General features: G+C 40.1%; 1 protein-coding gene across 4 annotated transcripts in view; it reads right to left on the bottom strand.

Moving 5' to 3' along the window:
- The window catches only part of ZNF609 (zinc finger protein 609), a 211,708-nt gene that overhangs the window by 46,243 nt on the left and 141,643 nt on the right, over positions 1-23,822 (bottom strand). For 3 of the 4 annotated variants that reach the window (XM_042988639.1, XM_042988640.1, XM_042988638.1), the window contains exon 3: positions 13,470-13,695. In XM_042988639.1, the coding sequence (XP_042844573.1) occupies positions 13,470-13,695 (226 nt within the window). Of the gene's footprint in view, positions 1-13,469; positions 13,696-22,958; positions 22,984-23,822 lie in introns of those variants that run through there. The other variant, XM_042988641.1, reaches the window with a different exon arrangement.

A 23,822-nucleotide genomic window follows, 5' to 3' on the forward strand; every position in this document is an offset into this window, starting at 1 on the left:
AGATCAAATACAACTCCTCCTCCCATCTATAAGTTCCCACACCATGGAAACTTTGCATAAGTGCAACAAAGGCCGGTTCACCACACCCTGAAATCTCACACCCCCCTCCCTTTCTTCTTGCGGAGGTAACCACACACTGTACCCACAGCGGCAGGCAGCTCAGCAGAGGTCATCGTGCCCTCAGTTATCCAGCTTGAGTCCTTGTCTGAAAGCTACTGGCAATAAGAAGGACAGTACCATCTCAGTGGGACAGCTTTGAAGACATACTTGCCTGAGGCTGTGATGGAATCATACCTGTCTACAGTTTCACTGCTTTATGGCCTAGCAGGAAGAACCAGGGTAAGAACATGACTAAGGGCTGGTCTACATGAGGCACTTTTCCTTTCAGCCTTCTTCAGCTAGAGGCTGACAGAAACAGCTAACTGCTGAAGCCTCTTTTTCTTTCTGGTAATCTCCACTTGGTATTTTCAGGGTTTGTTAACAGAGCAGAACCAAACCACATTGTAGGTCTCAGTGCCAAAAAGAGGGGAAATAGTAACACAGAGAGGAACGGTTGAGATCAGAGGGTGGATGCTCTTCTGCCCAGAGTAGCTCTGGGAAGCAGAGCCTCCTATAATTATAAACAGTTCTGGTTTCCTCCCTCTCTCTAATCTGTGACAATAATTATTGTCAAGTTTTGGGTGGCTTCTGTTATGGGCTGAGTTGTGTCCCCCCAAAACAGATATATTAAAGTCCTAACCCCCGATACCTCAGAATGTGATCTTATGTGGAAACAGGTTCTTTACAGAGGCAATCAAGTTAAAATGAGGTCATTTAAGTGGGCTCTAATCCAGTATGACTGGTGTCCTAATACAAAGGGGGAAGTTTGGACATACTGACAGATGCGCAAAGAGGGACGAAGATGTGAAAGCACACAGGGAGAAGACAGTCATGTGACTGCAGTGATGACATTTAGAAACCAATGGATGCCAAGGATTGCTGGCAAACACCAGAAGCTAGAAGAGGCAAGGAAACATTCTCCCCTCGAAACATCCGAGAAAGCACAGCCTTGCTAATAACCCCTTGATCTATGACTTCTGGCCTCCAGAACCATGTGACAATAAATTTGTTTAAAAATTTTTGTTTATGTTTATTCATTTTTGAAAGACAGAGAGAGACAGAGCACAAGCAAGGGTGGGATGGAGAAAGAGGGGGACAAAGATTCTGAAACAGGCTCCAGGCTCTGAGCTGTCAGCACAGAGCCCGACACGGGGCTCGAGCTCACAAACTGCGAGATCATGACCTGAGCCGAAGTCGGACGCTCAACCAACTGAGCCACCCAGGCGCCCGACAATAAATTTGTTTTAAACCATCCAGGTTTTGGCACTTTGTTATAGTAGCCTTACAAGATACGGCCCCAAAGTAGACCTGGTGTTGATGAAATCAGTCAGATTCTACTTCAATTAGCCTCAGTGAATTACTGCTGCTAGCCAAGATTACAGTCTAGGTCAGTGGCTCTCAAATAGGGTGGGTGGAGAATAGTGGTGATGGCAGCAAATCATAATTTCTTGGGAAGCTATTTCATAATAAATGCCTAAGTTCTTTACTGAGCCCACTGATTCAGAATATGAGGAGTAAGGAATAGTTAACCTATCTTTTAAACAAGCTCCCCAAGTGATATCGTTGACTTGCTCTGATCTCATGTATCACTACACCACCCCCAACTGAGTAACACTAGCTTAAATGAAAGGATAAAACTCTGGGTCTTCCCCAAATTGACCTGTAGATTCACTGTAATCCCAATCAAATTCTCAGCAGGTTTTTTTTTTTTTTCGTAAAAATTCAGAGACTGATCCTAATATTTATATGAAAATGCAAGGCCAAGAATAGCCAAGGTAATCTTGAAGAAGCACAATAAAACTGAAGATACCAAGACTCATAAAGCCACAGTTAAGACAGCATAGTATTGACACAAGACTAGACAAATGGATGAGTGGAAAGAAAGAGTCCAGAAATAAACCCACACATATGTCATTTGATTTATGACAAATGAGACACTGCAGTGCAGTGGTGGGAAAAGGATGGCCTTTTCAATAACGTGCTAGGTAAATGAGGTATCCATATGGAAAAAGTAGAATCTTGACTCAACTCATACCCTAAACAAAAATCAATTTCATATAGACTGTAGATCCATATATGAAAATAAAAACAATACAGTTCTCAGAAAAATACATAGGAGAATATCTTTATTACTGTGGGAAAGGCAAAATTTTCTTAAACAGGACACAAAACACTAACTATATAAAAAAAATGGTACCATTCATGAAAAGGTACCATTAAGAGAAACAACAAGATATAAAATAGAAGGTATTTATAATACATATATCTGATAAAGGACTCAAAATCAGAATATACAAAACATTCCCACAAATTCATAATAAAAACATACAACCCAATCCTAAAACGTAAAAGGTTTGAACATGTATTCTGTAAGATTTCCAAAGGCCAACAAGCACATAAAAAGATGCTCAATTTCATGATTTTCATGGCAATGCAAATTAATATCACAATGAGATACCATGCTACACAGCAAACAGGATGGCTAAAATAAGAAAGAAAAATAAGTTCAAGAGTTGGTAAGGATGCAGAGAAACCAGGATTATTTGGAAGTAGGAGTATAAACTGGTTCAGACACTCTGGGAAACTGGCAATATCTACTGGCGCTGACGGTGTCCCCTAATGACTCAGGAATTCCATTCCTAAGTATGTACAGAATAGGAATGGGTACATATATTCCTCAAAAGACACATACAACAATTTCTGCAGCAGCATTTTACACAACAACCCCAAACTGCAAACAATCCAAATGCTCATCTGCCACTGAATAGTGTTGAATTCACATAATAAATATTATAAAATAACGAGAATCAACAAAGTATAACTACATGCAACAACATGGATAAATTTCACTGGCATAATGTAGAACAGCCAGACATAAAAAAGGTCATACTGTAATGATTTTATTTATATAATGTTCAAAATGGAGAACACTAATCTCTGATGCTGGCAGTCAGAAGTGATCTTTTTCTAAAGGGAAAGGAAGGGAAGTATGAAGGGGTTTCTGGGGTGGGGGTAATAATGCATTTCTTCATGTAGGTACTAATAACCAGAAAGTGGGTTCACTTGGAAAATTCAATGACCTGCATGCTTATAATTTGGGCACATATTTTTATTTCTATTATTGTTCAGTAAGACATATTAACGTAAAAACAAATACACTTGGGTTTGTGACTCCTCCAGGATCAGCTGAGGTGCAAGCTAGTTCTGTACTTGGGGCAGTCTGCCCCAACTCCAGGGTAGCAAATCAGTCTAGTATCTAATGCAACAGCACTTGGGGGGATGGTAGGGGAGGGTTTCTACTTTCTTCATCCTTTCTTCCTCCATACTGATACTTGATTCTGTTAGATTTTTAAATAGAATAATTCTAAGAAGCAGGCTAAAAGCTGAAAAGCAGAGGAGAGCTTGGTAAATGGGAATATGCACAGTATTTCAAGTGTACTGAATGATACAAGAAAATTTTCAAAAGATGGGGATAATCAGAGTCAAATAAGGAGAAGGCAGGTTGTTCACTGAATTAGTTCAGGGTTAAAAAGTTTCATTTGACTGTGAGTTCAATGGGGGTAGAAAAGTATTCGATAGCAGTCTTTTAGGCTTTTTAAAGACATACTAAACAGAAAATAGAGTACAGCTTGTGGGAGGGGGAACTACTCAATTTCTCACCATAGCCTTTTTGTCACAGAGCTTGTTGCTATGGAGAAGGCCATGAAGGCAGCAACTAGGGGAAATAAAGGATCTGGCAGGAGTAAGCACAGTGACAGTGGATTAAACAAAAATTCCTTGAGCAATTAGCAAGTAGCAGGGCCTATAAATGACACACTTTCCATTTTTTCCTAACCCCTACCCTTCTAAAAGTACATGGGCTTGGTTTGCCACTATAATTTAACTCAAATACAGAGAAGCCTGAATGGGCCTAACAAAGCCTAAGCCTGGCAGACAAAACACAGGCCATTTAGCAATGCTGCTTCATGCCAGGGGGAAGCGGCTACCTACCCACCCCTATCCTGGGGAAATGATCTCCAGCTGCCTAAATTATAAAGTTGATGCCCTATGATTTCTTTGTTCTGTAAAGCCTGAGGGAGATAGGATAATGAAGTATCAGAAGAGGTATAGAACAGCCCCTTGTTTCATAAAGCAGTCAGAGGCAGAGAGAGAGAAGAGAGAGAAAGAGGGAGTTCTTACTGGTATCATTAAGAGGCAGCAGCAGCGACCTGGGAGCAAAGCTCTGCCTGAACTGGTCTGAAACTACTGCTGTGGGAGAAAAGGCTGGTTGCCAAGTTTGTTAATAGCTTCTGCCCATCATTGTTACAGCAGCTTTATCAACCAGGGCAGGGCCAGGACCTGTTTTTAGCAGTGTAAGCACTGAGACTGGAGGGTTCAACAACATCTTCCAGCAGATCTCACTACAACCAATGATTAACAAAGACAGTTCTCTCTTCTGTCCCACACAAATGATCACAGAATTGTAAATATCACAGCTGGAAGGACCACAGAGATATGCAGACCAACCCTCTCGTTTTATAAATGAGGACACTAAGGCCCAGATCAGTTAAATGGCCTTATACCTCTTGGAATCAAGAGCCAAAGCTAAATTAACTGGGGCTAGTGATCAGCCCCAGTTTATACTAGACTGTATTTATTTATTTATTATTATTTAAAAAAAAAAATTTTTTTTTAATGTTTATTTATTTTTGAGACAGAGAGAGACAGAGCATGAACGGGGGAGGGGCAGAGAGAGAGGGAGACACAGAATCGGAAGCAGGCTCCAGGCTCCGAGCCATCAGCCCAGAGCCCGACGCGGGGCTCGAACTCACGGACCGTGAGATCGTCACCTGAGCTGAAGTCGGACGCTTAACCGATTGAGCCACCCAGGCACCCCTACTAGACTGTATTTATTTCCTAGGTATCACTTACTGGGTTTCATACATAATTATCAGGAACTAAATTATTTGTTAAAGGATGGCATTAATAACAAAGTAGGTCTGTCTCTGAGCCCATCTTAGAGAGTTCTTTTCCTGAAATATCAAAGAATTTCATTTGAAGCAAACTTGCCTATCTGCCAAGCCTGCAGTCTGGCCAACTGTACCACCCCCCTCTGTGCTTTGCTGGGCTGAGGGAGGTGGTAGGTGACAGTGCACAAAAGGACATCTCTCTCCCTTGGAGATTTAGTTTATTTTGCAATTTGCAAAATGAAACTCAAAAAAGTCTGTAAGTGAAAATTTTTCTCAGGGCTTCAGGATTTAAATATGTGACAGTGGGCAGATAACATAATCCAGAAAGGTATATAGACACATAACTGCCCCAAAGCATCTCCCGGTTGTAAGCTGCTAGGTGGGAAAAATGTGTTGGCTGTTGTTTTGGGTGGGGGAGGGGTGAGAGAAAGTAAGTATTGATTTCCCTAATGTTTCCTTTGTGTGGCTGCTGTTGCCATGTGGTGGTCTGTTGCTATGAAGATTTGTGGTGCCAGACAATGGCTGCTAGGCTCCTCATGACTGTGCTATTGGTGGAGCTGTTTCTGCAGGAGTCAGGCTAGTAAGCAACTGGCTAAGCAGTGGAGAAAGCTTGGTCACTGTGCACCATGTCTTCCTCCAGGTAAGTGCTGCTTGAGGCAAGATTGAAGGTGAAGGAGCGTTAATTATAGCCAAGGAAAAAGAAAAAAAGCCGAGAATCAGTGTAACTTTCCAGTATAAATCTCTAAAATTAGATACTTCACAGTTCACACACATACTTTCCTACATCAGAATCACACAGAATAAAGCAAGGGTAACTACCAAGGTTACCATTTCCATGAAAGAAGATTAATAGACAGACCCTTCTTTTTAGTAAGGATAAAGACCCGCAGCCAGGATCTGCAATCAGATGAGGATGAAGAACTGCTGAGGCAGGTTCTCAGCGGAGCTACCACAGGCAAACTTACTTCCTGCTAAGCAAAACCACTGCCTATTACTCTGATAATGAGAAAACTGCAACCCATAGACCAAAGCACAAGGCAGAGTTTGAAGCAGGGCCAAATGTTCTCCCAGGTAATAAGGGCCAGAGTCATAGAAGTCACCCTGGGTCTGTGCAGATGTTGGCTATTTACCCACCCTCTTTATCCTCCCACATATTTACCCTTCTTTCTATCTCAGAGTATATTTACACTTTTAGAGTACATATAATGTAAAGATCATCTAGCCTCTATTGCAGTCCAATACAGTAAACCACTAGATACATGTGACTATTTAAATTTAATAATCCTCATCAACAAAACTAAAAGGCAACTGACAGAATGAGAGAAGATATGTGCAAATGACATATCAGATAAAGGGTTAGTATCTAAAATCTATAAAGAACTTATCAAACTCAATATCCAAAAACCAAAAATCCAGTGAAGGGATGGGCAAAAGACACGAACAAACACTTTTCCAAAGACGGCATCCAGATGACTAACAGACACATGAAAAGATGCTCAACATCACTCCTCATCAGGGAAATACAAATCAAAACCACAATGAGATACCACCTCACACCTGTCAGAATGGCTAAAATTAACAACTCAGGAAACAATAGCTGTTGGCAAGGATGCAGAGAAAGGGGAACCTTTTTGCACTGCTGGTGAGAATAAAACTGGTGCAGCCACTCTGGAAAACAGTATGGAGGTTCCTCAAAAAATTAAAAATAGAGCTACCCTACAACCCAGCCCTGGATAGTTATCCAAAGGATACAAAAACGCTGATTCAAAGGGGCACATGCACCCCAATGTTTATAGCAGCACTATCAACAATAGCCAAATCATGGAAAGAACCCAAATATCCATCGACTGATGAATGGATAAAGAAGATGTGGGGTGTACATGTGTGTGTATACATACATACAATGGAATATTGCTCAGCAATCAATAAGAATGAAATCTTGCCATTTGCAACAATACGGACAGAACTGAAATTTATTATGCTAAGTGAAATAAGTCAGAGAAAGATAAACACCATATGATTTTAGTCATACATGGAATTTAAAAAAAAACCAGATGAACACACGGGAAAAAAGGGAAAAATAAGATAAAAACAGGGAGGGAGGCAAACCATAAGAGAGTTTTAAACACAGAGAATAAATTGAGAGTTGCTAGAGGGGTGCTGGGAGGAGGGCTGGGCTAAATGTGTGATGGGCATTAAGGAGGGCACTTGTTGGGATGAGCAGTGGGTATTATACGTAAGTGGTGAATCACTGAATTCTACTCCTGAAACTATTATTATACTATATGTTAACTAACTTGGATTTAAATAAAAAAAATTATCCTCAGTATCATGTGCCACATTTTAGGTTACTCAATATCACATATGACTAGACTACCATTTTGGACAGCTTATTTCCAACACAAGAAGTTTTACTGAATAGTATACATCTAACCCAAGCCCTCATAAATTAGAAATCTAAGGCCAGGAGAAGTTAAGAGGCTTACCCAAGCTGACACAGCTAGCTAAAGGTATGATCTGTTCTGGAATCCAACTTTCCTGACACTAGTTCGGATATCTGTTCTATACTATAATGCCTTTAAGACACTATTAGTCCTTGAAACAGTTACTCTCAAACAGTTCCCAACAATCTTAGTTATTGAATAAAAATGTGGAGATGGGGATGCCTAGTCTCTCTAGGTGTACTTGTGCATATATATGACAAAACCTTTAACAAGTGCAAAAACTAAAAATGCCTTCCTCCCCACCAAATCTTTAAGCTAGAGTTCAGCTTTGGAAGATGGACCAAATGTATCATATAGCTTTTCATAGTATACAAGGGAGTTGCCCTCACTTAAGCTTCAAAAACATCATCTTTTAAAAAACTTATTCTTATTTTTTTTTTATTTTCAAGAGAGTGAACAAGGGGAGAGGGGCAGAGGAGACGAGAGAGATAATCCCAAGTAGGCTTCACACTGAGGAGCATTAAGGGGCTCCTGCATGAAGCCAGAAGACAGAAGGAATTGGGCTAATGAATCTTGAGAATGAGGCAAGTATTGGGAAGTGTGAATATAATAGGGAGATGAAGGGATTGCTAAGCAGTACTGTGAGCTCAGCTTATGTCAGCTAGCATATACTTGCCTCAAAAGCAGCCGGGTTTTGTAGGATCAGGAGTTGAAAAATGAGAGTGGAAATTTCTTGAATTGGGGAGTGGCAAGGAGAGTCGGTTTTTCTTTGTTTTTTGTTTTTTTAGAAAACAAATCTATTAAACAAGTGTATAATGAAATTTCATCATTGGTATTAAAATTTTTTAGTTTTCATTCTCATGATTGTTCATTTTTAAGATGAACTAGTATGGATGGATCCATACTGATTCCAAGGTTTAACACAGATTCTTACACTTAAAAGATGGAAGGTCCTAATTGGTGACCTAATTCAACTTTACTTAAGAGATGAGGGAACTAAGGACCAAAGAAGTTAAGGAACTTGCCCAATGTCACAATCATAACAGCAGATGTATACAGCTCACCTGGTTTTCACACCAAGTGCTCTTTTTGCTATATTACAAATTCTTCCAGGAAGCACATTTGCCAAAGTAATGCTACACTTAGTGTGGCTGCTTAAGAAGGAAAACTTACAGGGGCGCCTGGGTGGCTCGGTCGGTTAAGCGTCTGACTTTGGCTCAGGTCATGATCTCACGGTCCATGGGTTCGAGCCCCGTGTCGGGCTCTGTGCTGACAGCTCAGAGCCTAGAGCCTGTTTCAGATTCTGTGTCTCCCTCTCTCTGTGACCCTCCCCCGTGCATGCTCTGTCTCTCTCTGTCTCAAAAATAAATAAACGTTAAAAAAAAATTTTTTTTTTAAAAAGAAGGAAAACTTACAGCATCTCCTGGAATTTTTTTTAAAGTTTATTTATTTATTGATAAAGAGAGAGAGAGAGAGAGGGAGGGAGGGAGACAGAATGAGTGGGGGAGGAGGGAAGGGGGAGGGGGGGAGGGAGGGAGGGAGGGAGAGAGAGAGAGAGAGAGAGAGAGAGAGAGAGAGAGAGGGAGAATATCCCAAGCAGGCTTTGCACTCATCACTGAGCCCGACATGGGGCTAGATCTCACAACCATGAGATCATAACCTGAGCTGAAATCAAGAGTTGGGACACTTAACTGAGACACCCAGGTACCCCTAACATCTCCTAAAATTCTTTTTTTTTTAATGTTTATTTATTTTTGAGACTGAGTGTAAGTGGGAGAAGGGCAGAGAGAGAGGGGGACAGAGGATCCAAAGTGGGGTCTGTGATGACAGCAGTGAGCCCAACGTGGGGCTCGAACTCATGGATCGCGAGATCATGACCTGAGCTGAAGTCAGGCATTTAACCAACTGAGCCACCCAGGTGCCCCTCTTTTTTTTATGTTTATTTTTTTTTATTTTTGAGAGAGAGAGAGAGAGAGAGAGAGAGAGAGAGAGGATCCAAAGTGGGCTCTGTACTGACAGCAGAGCCTGATACAAGGCTTGAACTCATGAACCATGAGATCATGACCTGAGCCAAAATCAAGAGTTAGTCACTTAACTGACTGAGCCACCCACACACCCCAGCCTGTCTTCCTTAAAAGCACCAGCCAAGCCAGGAAGCAATTTTGCCTCAGCAAAAGTATATGGTCTGCCTTAAGGCTTCTTATACACTGTTTCTGGGGCCTTGTATTAAAGTAAGCCTTGTGAACTAGGAATGGACATGGGACCTATTATTTCAATTTGAAGTGGGGTGGGACAAAGTGAAATCAGGTGGAATCAGACCTTTGTATAAATGCTAAGTCTCAAAAAAAGCCAAGGAAAACATTCCAAGTTATTCTTGGGTCTTAACAGTACTAAGGTTGAGCCTAGTCAAGGAGGATCTTTGCAGTGCTGGCTGTATTGTGGACAGCCTAAAAAGAGATGGAATCTGCAAGAATTTAAAAATGTCTCCAAGGCAAGGTTTGCACTGAGAGTGAAGAAGGAAGCAACACTGCACGACAGGTAGGCAAAGAAACCAGGAAGAATTGAGGCCATGACCCCTATACCTGTTCTCAGCAAGGTGGCTCAGTTCTACAGGGACCTCATGATCTTCCATTTCCCTCAGAGGCCAAGCATTCACAGCTTCTTTCTAAGCTCTAAGGGTTTTTCCATTTGAAGATAGTAGTTTGCTGGGCAAAGAGACAGACACAAGCACAAAGAGTCGGGTAGCAGACAAAAAGCCTAGGAGGCTGAAGGATTTTTTTTAAAAAGTATCTGTACATAGATCTTATTATTAACTTGAAGACTGACTCAGTATACTAGATCTTATAGATCTGCAGAGAAAGATCTTTGCAGGAAATCTCTGTTACCTGAAGATGAAAAGGAATGTAAACCAACTCTGATCCCAGTTCAGACCTTTGCCAACTGACAGTTCAGGTGAAGGCCCTTTGGGAGAGGCAGAAAGCAAAGGAGAAAATCTATAATTGCAGACAAGTTCCCTTTCCCTTGCGATGAATGAAAAAAAAAAAAAAGAGGAGAGGTACTAAGCCCTGGAACACAATATAGGAAATGAGAGAAAATATGGTATTAAAAGTAGGAGAATTAAAAATCTTATAGGTATAAATAAATGAGTGATCTCAAACCTGGTGACAATAGTACTTATTCTGAGTTTCAGAGGTCTAGAATTTTGTAAAGTATTTGATATGATTTCTCAGTTCAAACAATATTACAGTATCTATAATATTAACAAAGATCTACAAATGACAACTAGATGTAACATTCATTCACTCAAATATTTTTGAGGGCCTACTACAGCTACCAAGTATTAAGTATTAGATATTCAATGGTGAGCAAAACAGAGTCCCTGGGCTCACAGAATTCTAAAACAGTGGAAGAGACAGACATTAACAGAAAAATATCATTCTATAAAATTGCAAACTGTGATAACTACTGTGAAATAAAACGCAGGGTGCATTCAAAATGTACAACAGGGGAACATGGAATAAGCTGCCAGGTACAACATGAGAGTCAGAACAAACAACTAAAAAAAAAAACAGGGGCGCCTGGGTGGCTCAGTCGGTTAAGCATCTGACTTCAGCTCAGGTCATGATCTCGCAGTTCATGAGTTCAAGCCCAGCATCAGGCTCTGTGCTGACAGCTCAGAGCCTGGAGCCTGCTTCGGATTCCATATCTCCCTCTCTCTCTGCCCCTCCCCTGCTTGCATTCTGTCTCTGTCTCTCTCTCTCAAAAACAAATAAACATTAAACAAAAAATTAAAAAACTATAAAAAAAATAAAAAACAAACAAACAAATAAAACCCCCCAAAAACCTGTGCTACTATCTCCTTGGCATGGAGGGAGAACAGGGACTCTCAGATAAAAAGGTATCCATTGGGGGCACCTGGGTGGCTCAGTTGGTTGAGCATCTGACTTTGGCTCAGGTCATGATCTCATGGCTCGTGAGTTCAAGCCCCACATTGAGCTCTGTGCTGACAGCTCAGAGCCTGGAGTCTGCTTCACATTCTGTGTCCCTCTCTCACTCTGCCCCTGCTCATACTCTCTCTCTCTCTCTCTCTCAAGAATAAATAAACATTAAAAAAAAAATTAAAAAAAAAAAGGTATCCATTGTTCTCAGGAGAGTGGAAGGGTTAGTGCCTCATATTCTTACAAAGTTTTCATCGGTTAACATATATGAAAAGCAACTTGCTCTTGGAGGAAAGTCACCATCATAAAGATGGACAGAATAAATAGGCAGGAAATTGATGTCTTCTATCTTCAATATACTGAGGCAAGAGGCCCCGAAGGCTGGTTGGTGTCACGGAGCTGTGGGTTGGATATGTTTGTCATTCCAACAGACTCTGTGGCTATTCAGACCTTTGGCCAAAGGCAGATGACATTTTCAAAATTAGAGATAGCCACTTGTGATTTCCAGACTGTATACTGAATACACATATCCAGAGTCAACCTCTAGGGTCAACCCCTCTCTCCACTGTCTCTGCATCAGTTTCTAACACAAGAGAAAAAAAAAAATTTTTTTTTGGCATTATGGTCTCAGGCACACAATAAAACCTATCAGCAATGTTATTCTGAAACCTGAAGCTTTACTATATTGTTATCAACAAGAAAGCCAAAAACAGAATTCTTAACCTGTGTCACATCAATACCTACTGCATGACAGACTTTAAATAAATACTGAATCACAACAAAATATTCAGAGGAACAGACTTTAATTAGAATGACCAGAATGAAATGCTTGAATTTCCATGGGCAAACTGACAAGATAGCTTATGATAATTAGAGATAATGAGCTGTGCTCCTCTGGGCCTCTAAACTTCAGAGTGGGGATGCTTTCAAAGTCTGGTTACTGATGCAGAGACCTGATGGGACTCTGAGGCCCAGCCTCTATAAACATACTCTGTATAAACATACTTTGACAAGAACTTGGAATCTTTATAAAAAGAATCTATGTGCTGAAATCAAATTGCCACAGATGGTACCAAGGGATCAGAAATACCTGGTCAAGTCCCTTCACACAACTATTTTTTCAGGTTTATGAACTTCTAAAAGAGAAGAGACTCTGTTCTCAGGGGCAAATGGAACATACAAGAAGTCTGGATGGTAGCCTCAGGCAGAAGCACCCTGCAGTGAGCCAACTGCTTAGTGGATGCCTGAAAACAAGACCATGTAAACATTTCCCTGTTGCCTAGGCCTATAAAATCTGTACTAAGTGACAGATGCATGAAGTGAAGTGGGTGGCTGGGCAATGAGGCAACCAGTGGGAAGGAGCTGGCTGCACCTCCAGGTGTTAAAAAAGGCAAGAGTTGCATATTCAATGAGCCAACAATAAGTCAATTTAAGAGTGACTGTTTTCCATTTCCTTGACTCCCACAGCTGTCCTTTTATTACTTTTTTCTCTTGAAGCCTGACCCAAAAGTTCATTTACATTCAAATTCTCCCATATAAAATGATAAAGAGGAGTATGGAGAGTAGAGACACAGTGTGAATTACCTGGCCAGCACTTAACAAATGACTGCTTAAATGCCAGGGCCAACAATGTGGATACCCATAAAAGAGAGAAAATTAATTTTAAAAACTGGCAATCTTGGGAGACCTCAGTGTTGGGCTCAGTGGGTTAAGCCTCTACTCCTGATTTCAGCTCAGGTCATGACCTCACGGTTCGCAGCACCAAGCCCTGCACTGGTGGAGCCTGCTTGGGATTCTCTCTCTTCCTCTCCCGCTGTCTCTCTCAAAATAAATAAATAAACTTTAAACAAACAAAATGGCAATCTCCAGAAGCTGCGCAATTTTACTGAGAAGTTTGCTGTGATCTCCTGGGTAGGTGTCACTAGCAAACTATGGTCACTTGAGACTCCTAATAAATACTTGGTGTTATTTACAACGATAAGCCCCTGTTGGAAGAAGCAGGTTGAGAAGAGATGGGAAAAGACGCACAGAGCACTTACCATCTTCTGTTTCCTGCCACACGATGCCCTCGAGGTTGACGCTTGTTCCAGGTTCACAGGGGCCCAGGCACTCAGGCTCTGTAGCTAGAGCCACATCACATGTGTTGACCCCAACTGATCTGGTACGAACCATGATCTGCTCACAGGGGGAGGAGATGTCATTATTGACCACTGGTACCAAAAGGTGCAGTGGCAGCACTGCTGGTGTAGAGACAGGGGACTCCATCTGTAGGGGAAGAGAAGTAGTAGCTGAGTGGCAGAGAGAACATTTAGAGGAAATACCTTCTCTGTATTTAATCTAGTCCTACATTCTTTCCTGCCAGTGTGGAAGGCTCTAAATATAAGACTTTGGTCCTTCCTTTCAAGTTCTAGCTCATGATACCACTACAAATCTAATGGTTTATATGAGCGCACCCTGTGGTAGAAGCTCTATTTCTTATTAACGATCTTCCTCACAAATGGTGCTTGGCTAAAAGTGTATTAAAAAATGTGGGAGAAGGAAAGCGGAAAAAATAGTTTCAAACAACAGAGAGGGAGGCAAACCATAAGAGTCTCTTAAATATAGAGAACAAACTGAGGGTTGATGGGGGTGGAGAGCGGGGGAGAGGGGAAAAGGGGTGATGAGCATCGAGGAGGGCACTTGTTGGGATGAGCATTGGGTGTTGTATGTAAGTGATGAATCATGAGAATCTACCCCCAAAACCAAGAATACATTGTATACACTGTATATTAGCCAACTTGACAATAAATTGTATTTGAAAAAAATCTTGTCTCATTTAAAAATCTCCAGTGATAGAGAACCAGGTCCAGATTTCAACAGTAATAGAGCACACAGATTGATGACAACGAAAAGGTTTCTGAGGCATGTTCTACTGCCACCACTATCTTTCCCACCAATCTATCATTCAACAAATAATACATTAATCATGTATAAAATCCAAGAATACAGGTAGGGATAAAAAAGGAAAAAAATATCTAGATCCCAGGAATGTCACTTTAAGAAGACTAGAACTTCAATTCATCTTTAGCTAGAAGGACATCTACTTAAAAGTTATAAGAGGGCTAGGAGCAACCTGATGGGGGTTTCTAACACTTAGAGATTACAACAGTGACTGGTTAGTAAGAATGGCATTTTGGAGCAAGAATGTAACATCAAATTTATCTGTAACAAACAGCAGGTGCTGTTAGGACCCGGAAGCCTATTCATGGCAGTCTGTAGATGAAGTTGATCACACACATGCACAGACAGAAATAGGTGAGCACAAGGACCAGCATCTACCTCTAAAACTAGAATCTCGGGGAGCCTGGGTGGCTCAGTTGGTTAAGCATCTGACCTCGGTCTGGGTCATGATCTCACTGTTCCTGAGTTTGAGCCTCATGTCGGGCTCCATGCTAACAGCTTCAGAGTCTGGAGACTGTTTCAGATTCTGTGTGTCCCTCTCTCTCTGTCCCTCCCCCACTCACGCTCTGCCTCTATCTCTCAAAAATAAACATTAAAAAACTTTTTTAAAACTAGAATCTCTCACAAGAGTGCAATTACTTAGAAACCAATAATTCAATATATCCAGAGTTCAAAGTTGTAATATGGAGGGTAATAATCTTTTAACTCTTTAAATCCTAGCATTTATCAGACTGACAAAGTACCCTGGATCTACACTGCCCAAATCCTAATGGAACACAGTGTCCTGCATATGCAAAAGCACTCAATTCACACACTGACTAATCTTCCCTGAAGATTAAGTATGATACCAGTCAGCAAACCTAGAAAATAAGAGTCAAGGATTGGGACCCTCTTCCTCTTGTGAAAGATTTTTTCTTTCTTTCTTTCTTTTTTTTTTTAAGTCCAGTTTGAATGTACTCCTTCAACAGACCTACATCCAGAGAGTTACATATGCACCCACAAACCAAGCTGCTGGACAGGTCTGCAACAGAACTCTGGTTCTGAAACAGTTTACTGAATGACCACTGCTATACCTGTAACCCACCTCTCTAACACAGGTGCGTGTCTGTGTACGTGTACACACACACACACACACACACACACACACACACACACACATACACACCTCTAGAAGCTGAGATCTGGGTACTATATCTACTCTCTGCAGTTAGTTAGCTCTGACTTCTTGGCTTAGAGGTCACTGCTATTTGTGAATCATCACTGTCAAGAGTCCACTGAATGTTAGAACACGGATTCTGATTAATTCTGGTTCCTGAAAAGCTGCCAAAACATTATCCTTGTCTGCTTGGCAGGCACCCCCCACCCTTGTACTTCCCTAACTCCACCTTTTTCATAAAATGAAAGTTGAAGCCCATACAATGAATTTTCTGCATTATGGTCAATGCCAAAAGGCTTTTTTGCTTCTTTTTGCACTCTTGAAAATCAGGCATTGATCATTTTATTTGGCAACCTTCCTGGGATGTGGTAGATTCCTAAAAGACTCTTTAAAATTTCTATACACAGATTTGAAAGTAAAAACACAGAAAAAGTAAGTTCAACTCTATGACTCCTGTATATGGCTGGAATCTGGCTCTAATATCAAGCCCTTTCAGGAATGCTTCAAGAAGATAGCTAGTAACTCTTTGGAAAGAAAGTTTCTTGGAGATTTTACCCCTGAGAATTACTAAAAAGGGAAAATTAGAGACAGAGTATACACAGATCATCTTTACTCTTGGCCTCACCTCTGTTTTTCTATTTTTTTCTTCTGGGGAAAACTGAGGCAAAAACAATTTCATAATCAGTATGTGCATTTCCTTTGCTTAGGGTTTGTTCTCTCTTCATAGGGCTTGATCCTGTGAATCACGAGACCATGACCTGGGCTGAGATCAAGAGTTAGATGCTTAACTGATGGACTCACCCAGGAGCCCCAAGTTTGTTTTCTTTTCTATACCATTCTTCTACTAGCAAGAGAAATTCCTTCAAGGTCCTCTTTCTTGGACACAGAGGTTGGCCTAGATCTTTTAGGTCATTTCTCTGAACTTTCTCATTGCCTCATGTGACCATATCCTGTTACTAACCTGTTCCATTGCTAAGGCAGCAAGTCCAAGCACAGAAGGAGGTAAGTCCACAGGGAGTCAGTCAGTCAGTCAGTCAATCTCTCTCTCTCTCTCTCTCTCTCTCTTTCTCTCTCTCAGCTATCAAGGACAGCTGTTTTCTAGAAGTGGTTTCATTTCCTGCTAGGTTATTCAGTGCTTATGGGAGACCAGGAAGAAAAGAAGCTACTAATGCTGTACATGAAGCCAAGCCTCCAGTTCTACACTGACAGATCCAGAAAACAAGATCTAAGACGTGTAACTAGGAGACACCCCTGTTGCATTCAGTTTGCCAAATTAAACCCTGCTACAGAATATGTGGAGAGAAGGAACTTAGCTGAACTGATTAGAAAAATAGAACTAATATACAAAGAGCCAACTGACATGTATGTGCAACAAACTGCTCTTACTGCTCAGAGATACTAAGTAGAATTCAGAAGCTCTGTTTGTGTGAGGATGACTTTATTTAGTCAGTTAATTAATTAAAAGAAATTTGGGGGTGGGGAGAAGTAAAGAAATCCACCTATGGGTTTGGAACTATTCAGTTTCCTACTTTGCAACAGAAATCTGAGGAGAAATCACAGAGCAACACAATAATGTTTAATTACAGCTCCAGCTCTACTAATTACCATTTGGTCACATCTATAATCTACATTAAGCCATACTGTATAATAAGCACCTCTGTGATATTCATCTAATAACTGAGGTGGCTTTATGGGATTTCACATTCTACTATTCACTGGAACAAACACAGTTTCATTTACCACTCTCCAGGAGAGGATAAATCAGAAAAGGACTTTTTTGCCACCTCTCCCATATTCCTAGGATACAAGAGCAGGAATTGTCAGGAGACTGGGGACAGGAGAGAAAATTAAGTAACAGGAATATAAAAAGTTAAAGTCATTAGATACCTTAATAGCTACAACAACAATAAAAGTTGAGCCAATTCTTAGTCTCTGAAATGCTAAGGAGTGCCAACCTGGCTCCATGAATGGGGACACAAACAAGACAAAATTAAAACTTGCAAAGAGAGGATTTGAAGTTGGAGATATCTGAAGTTTCCCAACAGTTCATGTCCTTTACCTTTTAATGATACTTCTTTTCAATTCACCTTTAGATATTAGTCTTAATAGCACCTATTAGAGATCTAAGTGCTGATAGGCAGGTGACGCAGAAATGAGGACTGGAGAGAATAAAGAAAGGCCAGAGCCATTAATCTCCCACAAGAAGTAATTATACACTGCCTTCAGCTGCCTCCCACACAAGAGAGGCACTGATGGCGGAAAAATTTCAAGGCTGCAATATAATTTTGGGGGTAGGAAATGCAGCGAAGAAATATCTGGGACAGATTCTTCCCTCTCCCCTTCTCAGGAGTCTGATTATCTTCACATTCACAGTCAAAAGGCAGAAAGGAAGTCTACCAATAACTGCAGTAACTCTAAGAAAATCGCTTTATCCAAGAATGAAAGATAATTGTTCAGATTTATTCAGAATGATCGGATAAGATTATGTAGAATCAAATATTTTTTTAAGTTTATTTATTTATTTTGAGAAAGAGTGCGTGGGGGAAAGGGCAGAGAGAGGGAGAATCCCAAGCAGGCTCCACTTTGTCAGCAAGAGCCCAATTGCAGGGCTCAAACTTATGAAACTGTGAGATCATGACCCGAGCCAAAATCAACAGTTGGACGCCTAACTGACCGAGCCACCCAGGTGCCCCTGTCATCAAATATACCAGAATTTGTATTAATAACATGCTCTTTTCCCTTGATAATTCCAAAGGTCTTTCAAGATTTTACAGTGACTCAGCATCAGCAATGCTAATAGTAATATAGGTTCCTGATTCATAAATAAACATGTAAGTACTGCCTCTAATAATATTTGATCTGCTCACAAAATTTTTACTGTGGGTTATTAAAAAGAAGAACAGGTATTTATTTAAAATCCTATTTATGAATTTATTATGTTGTTTCTCAAATTAAAATACAAAGGAAAAAATCCTCAGTTATTTGACTGCCTCCTGTTGACTGAGATTGAGATAAAATAAATTTAATGTATTTTTTAAAAAATAATTAAGGTTTATCTTTGCTTATCCTGAAAGTTCAGTAATTGCTTATTTTCAAGAGCCCGATGGGTCGAAACCACAGAGCAACTGGGGCGCCTGGGTGGCTTGGTCGGTTAAGCATCCGACTTCGGCTCAGGTCATGATCTCACAGTTTCTGAGTTCGAGCCCTGTGTCGGGATCTGTGCTGACCGCTCAGAGCCTGGAGCCTGTTTCAGATTCTGTGTCTCCCTCTCTCTCTGCCCCTCCCCTGTTCATGCTCTGTCTCTCTCTGTCTCAAAAATAAATCAACGTTAAAAAAAAATTAAAAAAAAAAAAAAAAGAAACCACAGAGCAACTGAATTCTTCCTTTTCACAAAGCTCTTGACACAATGCAATAGAATATTCCAAGTAAATCATGACACAATACAACATTTAAGTGTTAGTGAAGGAGGAAATCACTTCCTTTTCCAACACTCTTTGAACCTGCCTCTTGGAAGGAAGGAAGGAAGGAAGGAAGGAAGGAAGGAAGGAAGGAAGAAAGAAAGAAAAAGAAAGGGAAAGAAAAAGAAAGGAAAAGAAAGAAAGAAAGAAAGAAAGAAAGAAAAGAAAGAAAGAAAGAAAGAAAGAAGGAAAGAAGAGAAGAAGAGGCTGCAGGTCTGGTGAACTCCTAGATTCCACATAAGCTTGCCTTGAAAAAGAATTTGTTTGTAACTCTGGTTAATTTCTAAGACATCTTGTAGCAGAAGGCAAGGAGGAAAAAAGAGAAAAAGAAAGACACAGTAGCTGGCACCGTAACCAGACATCAAACAATTCTTTGAAGGTAGGTATTCCGTTATTCACAGAAGACTTACTTTAGCACTCAATTTTAACCAATCAGCACCTGGTCAAGGTCAGCAGTGGAGACTGTTGGAGTTTGTAGTAGAAAATGCAAGTGCAAGTGAACATATAATTTGAAGACTGTAAGAGTAGCCACAGGGAGCTCTCCTGCAACCATCACAATAGAGTCTCAGGCTCAAACCCAAAAGATTTCTTCCGGTAAAGCGGGAAGAGCAGATCAAATGATCCTAATATTCAATCCTGTCTAAATTCTGTGTGTGGGAATGGATATATTATGCTGGAAATGTAACAAAGAAAAAAAATCTCATAAATGAAGTCAATGCATAACACAGATCACATGGTAGTGTCCCATTCCTGTGGCAAAGGCTTTTGCTGAAAGAAGCATCTATTCTGCTCTTCTAAGTCTTCTCACTCTACAATCTCCTGCCTGCTTGAAATTCACTACATTTTCCTTCAGCAAAGCTATTAACTTTGCAGCTGATGAGTGATGATAGCCACCTAAGTACTAGCTCTGAAATGATTTTTTTTTTCTACAGAAGGTTGATGATCCCTCCCATTCCTGTACTGTTCCAAGGGAAGCATGAGAATTAGCTTTTCAAGAATAAAGAATGAGAAAAATTCACTCTTTGGCTGCAACTACTTCCTCTTCTGAACACAATTCTTACCTCCTTTCACATACTCATTTCCTAAAAAGTCAGGGCTGGAGCTTGTCATCTCTACTCCATTCTCTTACCCCCATAGGACAGAAAAGCAAATGAGCAAATAAACAAACAAAAAATAACCCACAGACCAAATAAGGTGAATACAACAGAAGCTAAAGCCTTTCTCTGAATCATTCAGAATCACAGATGTCAGCAGAAAAATCTCAATTTAACCTGTTTCATGGATGGGGCAAACTGTACTAAAGAACCTAATCATCATTCATATTGACAGTCCTAGCAGAAAACATGAGAATTCTAAATTGAGACATCACAAACCATATCTTGTTCTGTATAGCTTGGGAAGGAGAAATGAGAATGATTCTTCCTGCTTCAAGCCAGCTGTTCTTAAACATTTTGGTCTTGGGAAACCTTTAGAGTCTTAAAAACTGAGAACCTTACAGAGCTTTTATTTATGTAGGCTTTATCAATTGATATATACTGTATTAGAAATTAAAAGTGAACAGGGTGCCTGGGTGGCTCAGGTGGTTAAGCGTCTGACTTTGGCTCAGGTCATGATCTCACAGTCCATGAGTTTGAGCCCCGCGTCAGGCTCTGTGCTGACAGCTCAGAGCCTGGAGCCTGCTTCGGATTCTGTGTCTCCCTCTCTCTGCCCCTCCCTGTCTTACACTGCCTCTCTCTCTCAAATATAAACATTAAAAAATTTTTTTTAAAGTGAAAGATTTAACATGTATTAATTAACTTATTTTAAACAACTAATGATTTCAAAATGACAAAAGTGACACATAAGAACAGATTAGTAGTGGCCAGAAGGAAGGGTTGGTGGCACGTAGAAGAGAGTTGAGTATGGCTAGGAAGGACAACACAAAGGATTCTTATAGTGATGGAGATGTTCTGTATTTTGTGTGGTAAATACCCAAGCTTACACATAATAAAATCGCATTGAACTTAACACACACACACACACACACACACACACAGAAAAATATACAAGTGAACACATGTAAAATGGGGAAATCTTAACAAGATAGGGAGATTGCATTAATGTCAATATTCCTGTTGTGATATTGTACAATAGCTCTGCAAGGTGTTACCAATGGGGGAAACTAGGTAAAGGCTACATGAGATCTCTCTGCATTATTTATTACAACTATTAATTATCTCAAAACAAAAAGATTAACAAAAAATTGCAGATCCCAAAGAACTCTGATATGGAATATATCTATTGATAGATGTACGAATATATATAACATTTTAAATAAAAATAGCTGTAATTTTTCAAAAGAAAGGGATAAAAAGAGCAGTGGCATTGATTTACATTTTGCAAATCTCTTCAATGGCTGGTTTAAGAGAAGACAGCTAGATTCTCATGCCTGTTTTTGCATTCAATCTGCTGATAAAATGTGTTGAACTACATAAAGAAAACTGGCCTCACAAAGATTTCATATATGTATCCTTTTCAGATCATTGTGGCTGTTCTTTGATATGACACCAAAACTGAACAAATGATAGTTCTTAAAGGTTAGTGGCAATGTGGAATCTGAAACTATATTGTTGAACCCTTTGTACTCTGTTACATTATAATCCACTGGTCTGTCTAGTACTTTGAATGCTTCTCTTACCCATGCATGATTTTTAACATCATATATTAGTCATTTGGAAAATATTGGTTCAATGAGTTATACAGCTCTTTCAAACACTGACACATTCTATTAATATAAAGAAGTCATATTTGTTGATACTGCCTCTGAGCTCATCAGAAAACCTTTTAAGTATTGGCAGGCTGTCAAATGGATGGGGGGCAGATACAAATTTTGCAAAATTATAATGTTTGCTGGAAAGCTCATATTTTATCATTAATAACAAAGAGTGTCAATTGTCTTCCTTGGAGTCAACAGGCTTATTTCACTTATTTTTAAGAAAATGTCTGCTAAATACCCAACTCTGAATACCTGTACTGTCAGTTGTTCTTTCAGGTAAAAACGACATTCCACACACACACACACACACACACACACACACACACACACACACACAAAACCAAGCTAGGTCAGCTTGCAACTCAGTTGCAATTGCTTTACATGTACTTTCCATTTTGTCACATAGAATACAAAAGGACATGGGCACTTTGGTGGCTGTTGAGTCGGTCTGTTGAGTGTCCGACTTTGGCTCAGGTCATGATCTCATGGTTCATGGATTCAAGCCCCACGTAAGGCTCTGTGATGACAGCTCAGAGCCTATAGCTTGCCTGGGATTCTGTGTCTCCCTCTCTCTCTGCCCCTCCCGTGCTTGTACTCTGTCTCTCTCTCCTTCAAAAATAAACACTAAAAAAAAAAAAAAACCAACAAAAAAACCCCAAAAGGACATATACTCAAAAGGGGAGATACAATTAATATACAATACATATAGTTTTTTTTTAACGTTTGTATATTTTTGAGAGAAAGAGACAGCAGGTGTGCAAGCAGGTGAGGGGCAGACAGAAAAGGAGACAGAGAATCCCAAGGAGGCTCCACTCTGTCAGTACAAAGCCTAATACGGGGCTTGATCTCACAAACCGTGAGATCATGAGCTGAGCTGAAATCAAGAGCTGGATGCCTAGTGGGGGCCTGGGTGGCTCAGTCAGATGTCAGTCAGTCAGACATCGAGTATCCGACTCTCGATTTTGGCTCTGGTCATAATCTCACTGTTTGTGAGATTGAGCCCCATGTCGGGCTCTGACACACTGAGATCCCCTCTCCATCTCTCTGCCCCTCCCTTGCTCATGCTATCTCTCTCTTTCAAATTTCATTTAGCACAATGCTCTGAAGGTCCCATTCATGTTGTCACAAATGACAAGATTTCCCCCTACTGTTTTTTAATGGCCGATTTTTTTGTTTTTTTAAGTATAGTTGACCCATGAAAATAGCAAGATTTAATTACTTTTTGTGGCTGAGTAACATTCCATTGTATATACCCCATGTCTTCTTTATCCATTCCTCCACTGATGGACTCTTACATTGTTGTTTCCATATCTTGACCACTGTAAAAAATGTTGCAATAAACATGGGGGTACATACATCTTTTAGTGATTTTGTTTTCTTCAGATAAATACTTAGAAGTGAAATCGCTGGATCACGTAGTAGTTCTATTTTTATTGTTTTGAGAAACCTCCATACTGTTTTGCATAGTGGCTCCACCAATTTACTTCTTTCCCATCAGCAGTGAACTTTTTCCCACTTTCTAACCAGTATTTGTTATTCCTTGTTGTTTTGGTAATAGCTATTTTAATAGGTGTGACGTAATATCTCATTGTGGCTTTGATTTGTATTTCCCTGATGATTAATGATGTTGAACATCTTTTTATATACCTTTGCCCTTTTGTACGTCTTTGGAAAAATGTCTATTCAGATCTTCTGCCTAGTTTTTCAACTTTTTTTTTTTTTTTCTGTTGAGTGGCATGAGTTCTTCATATATTTTGGGTATAAACCCCCTATCAGATATATATGCTTTGCAAATATTTTCTCCCATTCGGCAGATTGTCTTTCATTTTGTTGATGGTTTCCTTTGCTGTGCGTGCAGAAGCTTTATGTTTTGATGTAGTCCCATTTGTTTATTTTTCTTTTTGTTGCTTTTGCTTCTGGTGTCAAATTAAAAAAATCGTTGCCAAGACTATGTCAAGGAGCTTACCATGTATGTTATCATCTAGGAGTTTTATGGCTTCAGGTTTTACATTCAAGTCTTTAATCCATTTGGGGTTAATTTTTATGTATGTTGTAAGATGGTGGTCAAGTTTCATTCCTTTAC

The sequence above is a fragment of the Panthera tigris genome, chromosome B3 (assembly GCF_018350195.1).
Source record: "Panthera tigris isolate Pti1 chromosome B3, P.tigris_Pti1_mat1.1, whole genome shotgun sequence".
In the NCBI taxonomy this organism is placed as follows: Eukaryota; Metazoa; Chordata; class Mammalia; order Carnivora; family Felidae; genus Panthera; species Panthera tigris.